The sequence below is a fragment of the Corythoichthys intestinalis genome, chromosome 9 (assembly GCF_030265065.1).
Source record: "Corythoichthys intestinalis isolate RoL2023-P3 chromosome 9, ASM3026506v1, whole genome shotgun sequence".
In the NCBI taxonomy this organism is placed as follows: Eukaryota; Metazoa; Chordata; class Actinopteri; order Syngnathiformes; family Syngnathidae; genus Corythoichthys; species Corythoichthys intestinalis.
In genome coordinates, this window is record NC_080403.1 from 24,310,182 (window position 1) to 24,322,875 (window position 12,694).

Genomic DNA, 12,694 nt, shown 5'->3' on the forward strand with positions numbered 1-12,694 from the left:
TTCTCAGCTACAACAGATTTGGGAGCAAAATATTATAAGGGTGAAAAATTTGACAGAACGCCAGTCACCCTGCGTGGGGTTTACATGTTCTCTCCGGGTACTCCGGCTTCCTCCGAAATCCCAAAAAATGCATTGTAGGCTGATTGAACACTCTGACTTGTCCGCACGTGTGAATGTGTCTGTGGATGGTTGTCTGTCTCGATGTGCTCTACGACTTGCTGGCAAACAGTTCAGCTGTACCTTTCCTTCCTGCCTATTGTTAGCTGGGTTTGGCTCCAGCACCTCCACAACTCTCGTGAGGATAAGCAGTTCAGAAGATAAATTATTTTCAATATATATTTTTTTTAAATGTAAACTATCTAAAATGTATTTTCAACTTTCAATTCACACTTTTGTTTATCACTGGACTAACCATACATGTATTTTTTGATGAAAATAAAAAAGTAGGGCTGCAGCTATCGAATATTTTAGTAGTCAATTAATCGATGGACTAGTTAGTTCGAATAGTCGAGTAATTGAATAAGGAACATGAAAAATTAAAATACCTGAGCTGAGCCTCAAACGGTATTTTTTTTTTTTAAATGAGGATCTATGTACAACAAAAGAACAATTACATACATAAAAAAGTCCGCTTGCTTAAATGCTATAAAATGCTAGGTTTTTTTTCAATGCTCTTAACAAATGGTTCAGACACATATTCCCACAAAAAAACGGCTAAATATACCTATAAACTATATTATGAATGCATTAAAAAAAACATTAGCTCAAACAAAACTTAGCTTGCGTTGGTCTTAACAGGGAGCAGTTGGATTCAGCCATGTCAAAAGAGGCAGACCAGAGGGCAGTGTATCCACACTAATCAATAAAACTAAATGCAAACACTTTCAAAATAAACCATTACAACGCCACTTTAATTAAACGAATATTCAAAGCAACAAAATTTAATTCGAATATTTTTTTCTAATCGAATACTCGAGTTAATCGATTAATCGTTGCAGCACTAATAAAAACACAACATGGAATTGTTTAAAGGCCATAAGGCTATGAGGCTGTTTATATGGGTAATCAGTATCTCATTATAAATATACATGAAAATAGCCTTGAATTTTAAATCCAGCTTTAATTTTTGGCTACCAAGTGGTAATGACCTGTTTTCAAGATACAGTTTGAATGTATTTCCCTTTTGACAGGGCAGCCCTGGATCTGATGGACCTCCTGGTAGAGATGGTTCTCCTGGAATCAAGGTGAGACTTTCCATTCCATTTCTGGTTGTTGGTTGTAATATGAATTGGTAATCTCGTTCAAACTGTATTTTTCTTTTTTTGTATGTTTTTACTTCAGGGTGACCGCGGAAACACCGGTCCAGCCGGTGCTCCTGGTGCCCCAGGTGCCCCCGGATCCACGGGCCCGGTTGGTCCCACTGGAAAGCAGGGAAACCGAGGAGAGGCTGTGAGTGCTAGCATTTTGTAGTCACGTGACGGTCCTGTCTGACTTTCACTCGACTCACTGTGATTTTTTTCCCCCCGTCTTTCTTACTAAGGGCGCACAAGGACCCGCCGGACCTCCGGGACCTGCTGGAGCTAGAGGAATGCCCGTATGTAACACCTTGACAGAAATAATTTCATTTTAATGATTACATCATTGACACGTTTTTTAATTGATTACTTGTTCCCAGGGACCCCAAGGACCTCGTGGTGACAAGGGTGAAGGTGGAGAGTCTGGTGAGAGAGGACAGAAGGGACACAGAGGTTTCACCGGTCTGCAGGGTTTGCCTGGACCTCCGGTGAGCAGCCGTGAAGGCCTCTACTCAAAATTAGACTTGTTTTATAGGAGGAGAGCATTTAGTAAACAGTTTGTCTTTTTTAGGGTCAAGCTGGAGACCAGGGCGCTACTGGACCTGCTGGACCTTCTGGACAAAGAGTGAGAAAACAAATATTTGAATACACAGGCTCCACTTTGCGGCAGCAGCAGGGCTAATGGTTTAACTATGAATACAGGGACCACCTGGACCTATTGGGCCCAGTGGAAAGGAGGGTACGAATGGTTTGCCTGGACCCATCGGACCCCCCGGACCTCGCGGTCGTGGTGGAGATACTGGTCCTTCAGTGAGTGCCAGACCGAAAGAACAAACAATTAACAAAAAAAATGCAGACATACTCAACACCCTGCTTCGTCCGTCAGGGCCCTCCCGGAAACCCCGGCCCCCCCGGACCTCCCGGTCCCCCCGGCCCCGGCATCGACATGTCCGCCTTTGCCGGCCTGGGTCACACAGAGAAGTCTCCCGACCCTCTCAGGTACATGAGAGCCGACCAGGCTTCCGGAAACCTGCGTCAGCACGACGCCGAGGTGGACGCCACGCTCAAGTCCCTCAACAACCAGATTGAGAACATCCGCAGTCCCGAGGGGTCCAAGAAGAACCCTGCTCGTACCTGTAGGGACCTCAAACTCTGCCATCCCGACTGGAAGAGCGGTAAGTGGAGCAGAGACACTTTCTACAACCTATTAGCGATTGAACCCATTTGCTGACCTCACTACTGCTGCATTGACTGTGATCGACGTCCAGTTCATTTGAACTGGTAGGGGCTGAAATCGAGTAATCACTGAATTTGGGGCCAACGTGTTTCACTGCTAGCCCTAGCTCAGTGGTTCTTAACCTTGCTAAAGGTATTGAACCCCACCAGTTTCACAGGTGCATCCACCAAAGACTTCGGAATTAGATTTCTAATTTAATACTGCTATATCTAATAGGGTTGTTCTGATCATGTTTTTTTGCTCCCAATCCGATCCCGATCGTTTTAGTTTGAGTATCTGCCGATCCCGATATTTCTCGATCCGATTGCTTTTTTTTTGCTGCCGATTCAATTCCAATCATTCCCGATAATTTTTCCCGATCATATACATTTTGGCAATGCATTATGAAAAAAATGAATAAAACTTGGACGAATATATAAATTCAACATACAGTACATAAGTACTGTATTTGTTTATTATGACAATAAATCCTCAAGATGGCATTTACATTATTAACATTCTTTCTGTGAGAGGGATCCACGGATAGAAAGACTTGTGACTTTGTATATTGTGACTAAATATTGCCATCTAGTGTATTTGTTGAGCTTTCCGTAAATGATACTGTAGCCATGCCCAAATGCATGATGGGAAGTGGAACCATGACTGTGTCTAGTGCTACCAATTGATATATCTTCTCTGCGTTGGGAAATAACATAAGGTGTTAAGAAAAAGATCAATTGCTACCTTGGTTCCCATGATATATCTAATCATAGGGAGAGGGATTGTAAGGCTTTAGCCAATTAAAAAAAGGCTCCAAAGGCTGCCAAAATTCTCTCTACTCATTTTACGCTGTCTTTTATCTCTCTATCTAGGTAAAACTGCGCCATTACAGATTGAGCGCGACAATGCGTAAGTGGGTCGTGCAGCGCATGCATTAATTGCGTTAAATATTTTAACGTGATACATTTTTTTTTTAAATTATTTACCGCCGTCATCGGGATAAATTTGATAACCCTACCTTAAGGCTAAACCAATGACTCTGGAAGAGTGTAACATATTATGTCTGTAACGTTAAATACAATTAGAAAACGATTTAATTAAAAAATATATATATATTAAAAAAGGGCATGGCCGATATTTTTTTTGTCAATTCCGATACTTTGAAAATGACGTGATCGGACCCGATCGCCGATCGATCGGGACATCTCCAATATCTAAGCTAGCGAGCTAATATCTAAACGAATTCCTGTTTAAATTTCTTCACATTTTGACAGCATGTTTTTTTAAACGGATCAAAATTTGAGTCCACGCTGCCCATAGGTTTCTTTTACTTTTTTATATCAAATGCGAGTCAACCTTCCACTGAGCAAACCAGTTTCTGCTACAACAAGATAAAGGATTGGCAATTAAAATAAATGGAATAAAGCAAGGGTGTCAAACTACTTTTGTTTCGCAGGCCGCATTTAGAGCTCATGTGGGCTGGACCAGTGTATTTTGGACCAATCAAGTTAACTCACTGGCTGTCATTGCCGCTACTAGATATCCACTATGCAAATGATTTGCCACTCCCAGTCAAAATTTATTGAACATCTAGCGCAGTCTGTGGCACTAGAATATGAGCATTCACATCCAGGCTTTCCTGTTTAATTCAAATGGGTGTCTATTGTTGTCAATGGAAGCCAAACAGTTCATTTGAGGTCACTTCTTTGTTATTTTGGGATACTCTTGGATCAATTCATGTACATTTTGGGCATTTCCAGGTTATTTCCTGTTGATTTTGGGTCATTTCCTATTGGTTTTGGTGCATGTTTGGGTCACTTCTTTGTTATCTCATTAGCAGCTATTGACTGGGAGGGGGCGAGTGAACATATGTGACTGCAGACACAAAAGTGACCAAAGTATAGTAATGCACTCGATCATAAAAAATATATATATATATATTTAAAAAAATCACAAATCTCCAGCAAGTGTCAAAATAAAAGCATGTGATTCACTATGTGGGCTGTACGTTTAACACGAATTGAATAACTCTAAATAGGGGGCAAACCTGTCCAAAACCTGGTCTAAAATGTCAGTTTGTACAGATTTAGTCAGCGTATTAAAATGGGGCCCTGCGTGTCTTACTTGCCGAACCCCTGACACTTTCTCACTGAACCCATGGGTTTAGATTGAACCCAGGTTAAAAACCATTGCCCTAGCTTAAAATTTTAACTAACATGTGCGTAACAAACTTCACTAGCAGGGTAAGAGCATAGCAGTTTCATCGTAGCAAACTCTCCATTCTTTTTAAACTTTTTACTTGTCTTGTAAAAGTTGTTGAAAAATTGATGAACTGTGAGTGTCTTAATCAATTGATGCAACAGCCCGAAATGACTAAATTTAATAAAAAAATTACAAAATAACTCATGGTTAACCTTATCTTGTACCTAGCAAACTTGGCTAGTAGGGTACTACCATAGAATAGTAGTTTTGTCATAGCAAATTATTGACATAATTGTTTTTTGTTTTTGTTTTTTTTATGTGTGTGTGTGTGTATATATATATATATATATATACACAGTATATAAATTTGTCAAACTGACCTTTTATAGCCCTAACTTGTGCCTAACAAACTCATTGTGCTAGCGTAGCAGTTCCGTTGTATCAAACTGTGTGTGTGTGTGTGTGTGTATACATATATATATAGTGGGGGAAATAAGTATTTAGTCAACCACTAATTGTGCAAGTTCTCCCACTTGAACATATTAGAGGGGCCTGTAATTGTCAACATGGGTAAACCTCAACCATGAGAGACATAATGTGGAAAAAAAAAAACAGAAAATCGCATTGTTTGCTTTTTAAAGGATTTATTTGCAAATCATGGTGGAAAATAAGTATTTGGTCAATACCATGTTTGCGACACCAATATGATGTGCACCGGGTCCAGGCTGTGACAACATTACAAAGACTTTTCTGTCCCAGCAAAAGCCGGGGCCTTATGGAGTACAGTATGTATGCTCAACAATCCCAGTGGTGATAAACAACAAAAAAAGGGCTAGACTGGTGAGAAATAAAAAACGTTCAATAAATTCTGCCAACCTGTTAACCATAGTATGTCATTCCCAAAGCTCACCAGTGAATCCAGTCTGGCATCTCCAATTGGCTCTGCTAAATATTAGATCTTTAGCTGGCAAATCTTTCTTAATTAATGATTTTATCTGCAAACATAACCTTGACATGTTGTTCCTAACAGAAACTTGGTTAGATCAAGATAAGAGTTCGACAGTTCTGATCGAGGCAACCCCCGCAAACTTCAATTTCTTTAGTGCGCCAAGAACCCATAAGAAAGGAGGTGGGGTTGCCAGTCTGATCAGGGACAGTTTTCAATGCACGAATATTTCATGTGGTCAGTTTGATTCCTTTGAGTATATTGTCATTCAGCTAAAAAGCCCTTGCAGAGCTGCCTTGGTAACAATTTACAGACCACCGAAGTATAACACAATGTTTTTTGATGAGTTTACCAAAATACTGTCTTCTGTGTGCATGGACTTTGATTGTGTTGTTTTAGTGGGTGACTTTAACATTCATGTTGATAATCCTGAAGAAGGATGTGCTAGAGAGCTTTTAAATATTTTGGATACATTTGGTTTATCTCAGCATGTCACAGTTCCAACACATAACAGAGGGCACATACTGGACTTAATAATATCCAAAGGTCTTAACATCTCTGAGGTCACAGTGAATGATGTTGCTCTGTCTGATCACTACTGCATTATGTTTAAAATGACCACCCCTGTCCATCCTCTGAAAAGGGAAACAGAGTTTATTAGGAAGCGTTATATAAGTGATAACACATGTGCGTTATTCACACAGGCCTATGCCTCATTATTAACCCCTACAATAGCTCCAGTGGAAGAACTTGTAAATAGTTTCAGTTCCGGTGTGATGACTGTAATGGACACTATTGCCCCGATTAAGACAAAAACTTTGTCAAGAAAGAAGAGGTCACCCTGGAGAAATGCCATACTAGCTATAAAACAAAAGCAAGTTTGTAGACGAGCAGAACGCAGATGGCGAAAAAACAAACTCCTAGTTTTTTATGATATCTACAAAGAGAGTCTTCGCAAATACAACCAGGAACTGAAAAATGCTAGACAATCATATTTTTCAGAGATCATTAGTAGAAACACCAACAATACTCGCACACTATTTTCTGTTGTTGACAAACTGACAAACCCACAAGCATCAATACCTCAGGAATTGGCATCTGAGGTGTCCTGTAATAATTTCGCAGCATTTTTTACACACAAAGTACTAATGATTAGACAGACTGTGTGCAACTCCGGATTAACAAATGTTACACTAAATGCCTCCCAACATGTCCCCCACGTCAATCTTAGACAGTTTAGCCTCTTGGACTATGCCACTTTAACAGAAATTGTGTCGAAACTAAAGCCCACAACATGCTGCCTTGACATCCTTCCTTCAAACTTTTTCAAAACTGTTTTTCATTGCATAGCCCCAGACATACTTCAGATTATAAATACTTCCCTCCAAACAGGAGAGTTTCCTCAGACTTTAAAAACTTCAGTAATAAAACCTCTCCTAAAAAAACCTAATCTGGATGCCTCAACCATTAGTAATTACAGGCCAATATCAAATCTGACATTCCTGGGGAAAATTATCGAAAGGGTTGTGTTTGAACAGATCCAGACTTTTATGATCCAAAACAATCTTTTTGACTCATTTCAGTCTGGATTTCGGCCACAACACAGCACCGAGACCGTGCTTATCAAAGTCCTAAATGATATTCGTCAGAATACCGATGCAGGCAAATCATCTGTTCTGCTACTATTGGATCTCAGCGCCGCATTTGACACGGTTGATCACAACATACTACTCAGCAGATTGGAACAGTGGGTAGGGCTTACTGACACTATTCTTCAGTGGTTCACATCCTATTTACATGATAGGGATTTCTTTGTGTCAATCGGAAATTATCAGTCAGAACGAACCAAATTCACGTGTGGAGTCCCTCAAGGGTCAATTCTTGGACCACTCTTATTTAACATCTATATGCTTCCGTTAGCTCAGATAATGGAACAGTATGACATCTCCTATCACGCCTATGCAGATGACACACAACTGTACATTTCTGTGTCCCCACATGATTATAGTCCCTTAGTCTCCCTGAGTAAATGCATTCATCAAATCAATGAATGGATGTGCCAGAATTTTCTCCAGTTAAATGTGGAGAAAACAGAGGTGATCATTTTTGGGCCAAAAAAGGAAAGGTCAAAGATAAGCAGCCAACTTAGCACAATGTCACTTACAGCTACAAATCAAGTCAGAAACCTTGCCGTAATTATTGACTCAGACCTAAAATTTGATAGCCATCTAAAGTCCGTCACTAAATCCGCTTATTACCACCTAAAAAATATAACCAGAATTAAGGGGCTTCTGACTCAACAAGACATGGAAAAACTTATGCATGCATTCGTTTTCAGCAGATTGGACTACTGCAACGGTATATTTACAGGTCTTGATAAAAAATCAGTCAGGAAGCTGCAGCTAGTACAGAATGCTGCAGCCAGAGTCCTCACAAATACAAGGAAGCTGGACCACATTACACCGGTTTTGAAATCGCTACACTGGCTTCCAGTGAGTCAAAGGATAGACTATAAAATACTACTGCTCGTCTACAAAACACTTAATGGCCTTGGACCAAAATACATGCTTGACTTGTTAGATTCCTATGAGACATCTAGACCCCTAAGGTCGTCTGGAACGGGTCTTCTGCATGTTCCAAGAACCAGAACCAAGCAGGGTGAGGCAGCATTTAGTTATTATGCTCCTCACCTCTGGAACAAGTTACCCGAACGTCTGAAGTATGCTCAAACCGTTAGCTCCTTTAAATCAGGGCTAAAAACGCTTTTGTTTAGCACTGCATATCCATAACTGTCTATATATTTCAATCTACCTGCCTTCTATTCCTCTTGTGCATATCTCCATTGCTGATTTCAATGATTATTATTAGTAGTAGTTTTGGCTTTATTTCTATTTTTGTTTTATTTTCATTTATTTATTTTTATTCTGTGATTAAATGCGATCTTTTGTCTTGGTTTTTACGTTGTGTTGATTTAAATGTGATTTTTATGGTTTTCATGTGATGTAAAGCACTTTGAATTGCCTTGTGTTGAATTGTGCTATATAAATAAATTTGCCTTGCCTTGCCTTGCCTTACCAAAAGTTCATCTCAATACTTTGTTATGTACCCTTTGTTGGCAATAACGGAGGCCAAACGTTTTCTGTAACTCATCACAAGCTTTTCGCACACTGTTGCTGGTCATTTCGCCCATTCCTCCATGCAGATCTTCTCTAGAGCAGTGATGTTTTGGGGCTGTCGTTGGGCAACACTTTCAACTCCCTCCACAGATTTTCTATGGGTTGAGATCTGGAGACTGGCTAGGCCACTCCGGGACCTTGAAATGCTTCTTACGAAGCCACTCTTTTGTTGCCTTGGCTGTGTGTTTGGGATCATTGTCATGCTGAAAGACCCAGCCACGTCTCATCTTCAATGCCCTTGCTGATGGAAGGAGATTTTCACTCAAAATCTCTCGATACATGGCCCCATTCTTTCCTTTACACAGATCGGTCGTCCTGATCTCTTTGCAGAAAACAGCCCCAAAGCATGATGCTTCCACCCCTATGCTTCACAGTGGGTATAGTGTTCTTCGGATGCAATTCAGTATTCTTTCTCCTCCAAACACGAGAACCTGTGTTTCTACCAGTTCTATTTTGGTTTCAGCTGACCATAACACATTCTCCCAGTCCTCTTCTGAATCATCCAAATGCTCTCTAGCGAACCGCAGACAGACCTGGACATATACTTTCTTCAGCAGAAGGACACGTCTGGCAGTGCAGGATTTGAGTCCCTGGCAGCACATTTATGTTACTGTGGTCCCAGCTCTCTGTAGGTCAATCACTAGGTCCCCCCGTGTGGTTCTGGGATTTTTGCTCACCGGTCTTGTTATCATTTTGACGCCACGGAGTGAGATCTTGCATGGAGCCCTAGATCGAGGGAGATTATCAGTGGTCTTGTATGTCTTCCATTTTTTAATAATTGCTCCCACAGTTGACTTCTTTACACCAAGCGTTTTACCTATTGCAGATTCAGTCTTCCCAGCCTGTACAGGTCTACAATTTTGTCTCTGGTGTCCTTCGACAGCTCTTTGGTCTTGGCCATAGTGGAGTTCGGAGTGTGACTGACTGAGATTGTGCACAGGTGTCTTTTATACAGATAATGAGTTCAAACAGGTGCCATGAATACAGGTAACGACTGGAGCCTCGTTAGACCTCGTTAAACCTCGTTAGAAAAAGTTAGACCTTTTTGACAGCCAGAAACCTTGCTTGTTTGTAGGTGACCAAATACTTATTTTCCACTCTAATTTGAAAATAAATTCTTTAAAAATCCAACAATGTGATTTTCTGATTTTTTTCCCCCACATTCTGTCTCTCATGATTGAGGTTTACCCATGTTGACAATTAAAGGCCTCTAATCTTTTCAAGTAGGAGAACTTGCACAATTGGTGGTTGACTAAATACTTATTTGCCCCACTGTGTTTTTTGTTTTGTATTATTTTGCATATGCATATGTGTAAGCTGCTAGATAAAATAAACAAATGAAACATTTTCATTTTAACAAATAAGCATGATGCTTGTTTGGCTGGCCAATGGATGATTAGTGAAATTGAAACGCATGATACCGCACATCCAACACGTTTCTGCCTCCGTGTGCCCCCCAGGAGAGTACTGGATCGACCCCAATCAGGGTTGCACGGTGGACGCCATTAAAGTATTCTGCAACATGGAGACAGGCGAATCTTGCGTCCGCTCCAAACCGTCCAGCATCCCGCGCAAGAACTGGTGGTCCAGCAAGAGCAAAGACCGCAAACATGTGTGGTTCGGAGAGACCATGAACGGAGGATTCCACGTAAGTAGCCCTGAAACGTGCCTGAAAATGAAGGCAAATCACATTCTCGCTGACGTGCAAATCTTCCATCAGTTCAGCTACGGTGACGACAACCTGGCGCCTAACACGGCAGCGATCCAGATGACGTTCCTGCGCCTGCTGTCTACCGAGGCGTCACAGAACATCACCTACCACTGTAAGAACAGTGTGGCCTACATGGACGCCGCCGCTGGCAACCTGAAGAAGGCCGTGCTGCTGCAGGGCTCTAACGACGTGGAAATCCGCGCCGAGGGCAACAGCCGATTCACCTACAGCGTCATGGAGGATGGCTGCACGGTAAGAAGTTTAACATTTTCTCTCGATTTTTTTTTTTAACTCACCGTATGTTGTTGACCGGGACAAAGCAACCAAAAAAACATCCAATCTAATTGAACTGGGAGGGCTAGCAGCAAAATGTCAATGAGTGTTCTTAATATAAAACTGACCTGAGCTGGCAGTGAATGAGTCAAGACTTAAAGTCATTTGTTTTGTTTTGTTTTTGTTTTTTGCTGCCTTCAGAGACACACGGGCAAGTGGGGCAAGACAGTCTTTGAATACCGATCGCAGAAGACCTCGCGCCTTCCCATCGTGGACGTGGCCCCCATGGACATCGGCGGTCCCGAGCAGGAGTTCGGCGTGGAAGTGGGCGCAGTCTGTTTCTTGTAATAAGACGTGCCAGGACGAAGAGAAAAAAATCCCAAAAAATAAAAGTGGAGCACCAGGAGAGAAATCAAGACACTTTTTCCTTTCTTTTTTGTTTTTTTTAATGGGACTTCTTTTGCTAAGTCAAAAAAGTGTTTAATTCCCCCCTCTCTAAATTGAACTGACTACGTAGGATAGATATACCTGCACTGAAAGGCGCCGCCAACCAACCAACAGCAGCATCTCACCTTCACAGCTTCATGTGTCCGTGTTATTTATTTATTGTTTGGGCTCTGTGTGTTGCTTGAAGTCAATAAAAAGCCCACCTACACATGTTGCATTAAAAAAAATAACAAAAAACAGTCATATCTACAGATATTTCTCATATCAACTATTACTGTGTATTCTTACAATGGTGCTATAGTTCCATACATTTTTATTCCAAAGAAAAGTATGTTCCTTTGCCGAGCAGGTGCCTTTGCTCCATCATTTTTTAAATTTTATTTTCACGCACCCAACTCAAAGTTTGTCGTCTTTTTGTTTTCCAATTATGAAGCTACCTCACACGGCATCAAAAATGAGGACAAAAATCGACTAAATGTTTGTTTACAGACCCCTGAACAAAAAAAAAAGAAAATAAAAGGCGAGAATTCGTCCCCTACACAAAGTGTGACTTGACTTTATTTTGAAAGAAACAAAAAAGCTCACGTGCGTGCGTGATGTTGTGTATATTTTTTTATTATTAATAATAATAATATGATTGATAATAGCATTCTTTTATTAATTTTATGTTCGTGACTTTTTTTTTTGTTAATGTAAATTGGAAAATAAAAGACAAAAATCAAGGTTGACGGCTGTTTTTTTTTTTTTTTTCACGCTGGAAAAAATTTCAATTGCAATTTTTGATACGCCAATGCTGAAAAAAAAAATGTGAGTCTGTGCTTGACTAAACATGTTCAGTAAACTCAAATGATTCTTCTGTGGACTTTTGTGTTCATTTACCACAATTGAAATATACAATAATAAAAGGCACAAGTATTTCTATCAGCAACAAACGATGGATCTTGCTCTCATTTTGTAGATCACAAAACCGGTGTGTTAATGAACATTTTTATGGTCGAAAATTGTAATTATGTGAGAATGAAAGATTAAGAATAGGAAAAATTACCTTTCATAATTTTACGAACAGAAATGCTATGTATTTTAGTGTTATGGGGAAAAAAGTCCTGGTTCCAAAACATATTAGAAACAATGATTTTGAACAAGAAAAATATTTTTATATTTAGTATGAATGTCCTGCCAAAGTTTTCACGTTATGATGTGAAAATAAGTTTTGACAAAAATAGGATTGGGGTTCTCTACATTGTTTCAAACTAGGATTTTCAGTTCCAAATTACGGTTCTTAAATTAAGATTAGGATTTAGTTAGGTTTCAAACCAGGGTGAGGTTATCCATGTAGGGTTCAAACAACTGTAAACTGTCTTCCAATGCAGGGTTTTAAGCTTGGGTTAAGGTTTTAAACTATGGTTTCAACTTGAGAAGGGGTTCCAA

General features: G+C 40.2%; 1 protein-coding gene across 2 annotated transcripts in view; it reads left to right on the plus strand.

The window, feature by feature from the left end:
• Window positions 1-12,141, plus strand: part of col2a1b (collagen, type II, alpha 1b) — a 113,277-nt gene extending 101,136 nt beyond the window's left edge. For both annotated transcript variants that reach the window (XM_057846087.1, XM_057846088.1), the window contains 10 exons: window positions 1,191-1,244; window positions 1,342-1,449; window positions 1,541-1,594; window positions 1,676-1,783; window positions 1,867-1,920; window positions 1,998-2,105; window positions 2,182-2,470; window positions 10,296-10,483; window positions 10,556-10,798; window positions 11,021-12,141. In XM_057846087.1, the coding sequence (XP_057702070.1) occupies window positions 1,191-1,244; window positions 1,342-1,449; window positions 1,541-1,594; window positions 1,676-1,783; window positions 1,867-1,920; window positions 1,998-2,105; window positions 2,182-2,470; window positions 10,296-10,483; window positions 10,556-10,798; window positions 11,021-11,167 (1,353 nt within the window). In that variant the 3' untranslated portion in view covers window positions 11,168-12,141. The remainder of the gene's footprint in view (window positions 1-1,190; window positions 1,245-1,341; window positions 1,450-1,540; window positions 1,595-1,675; window positions 1,784-1,866; window positions 1,921-1,997; window positions 2,106-2,181; window positions 2,471-10,295; window positions 10,484-10,555; window positions 10,799-11,020) is intronic.
• Window positions 12,142-12,694: the final 553 nt, after the last annotated feature.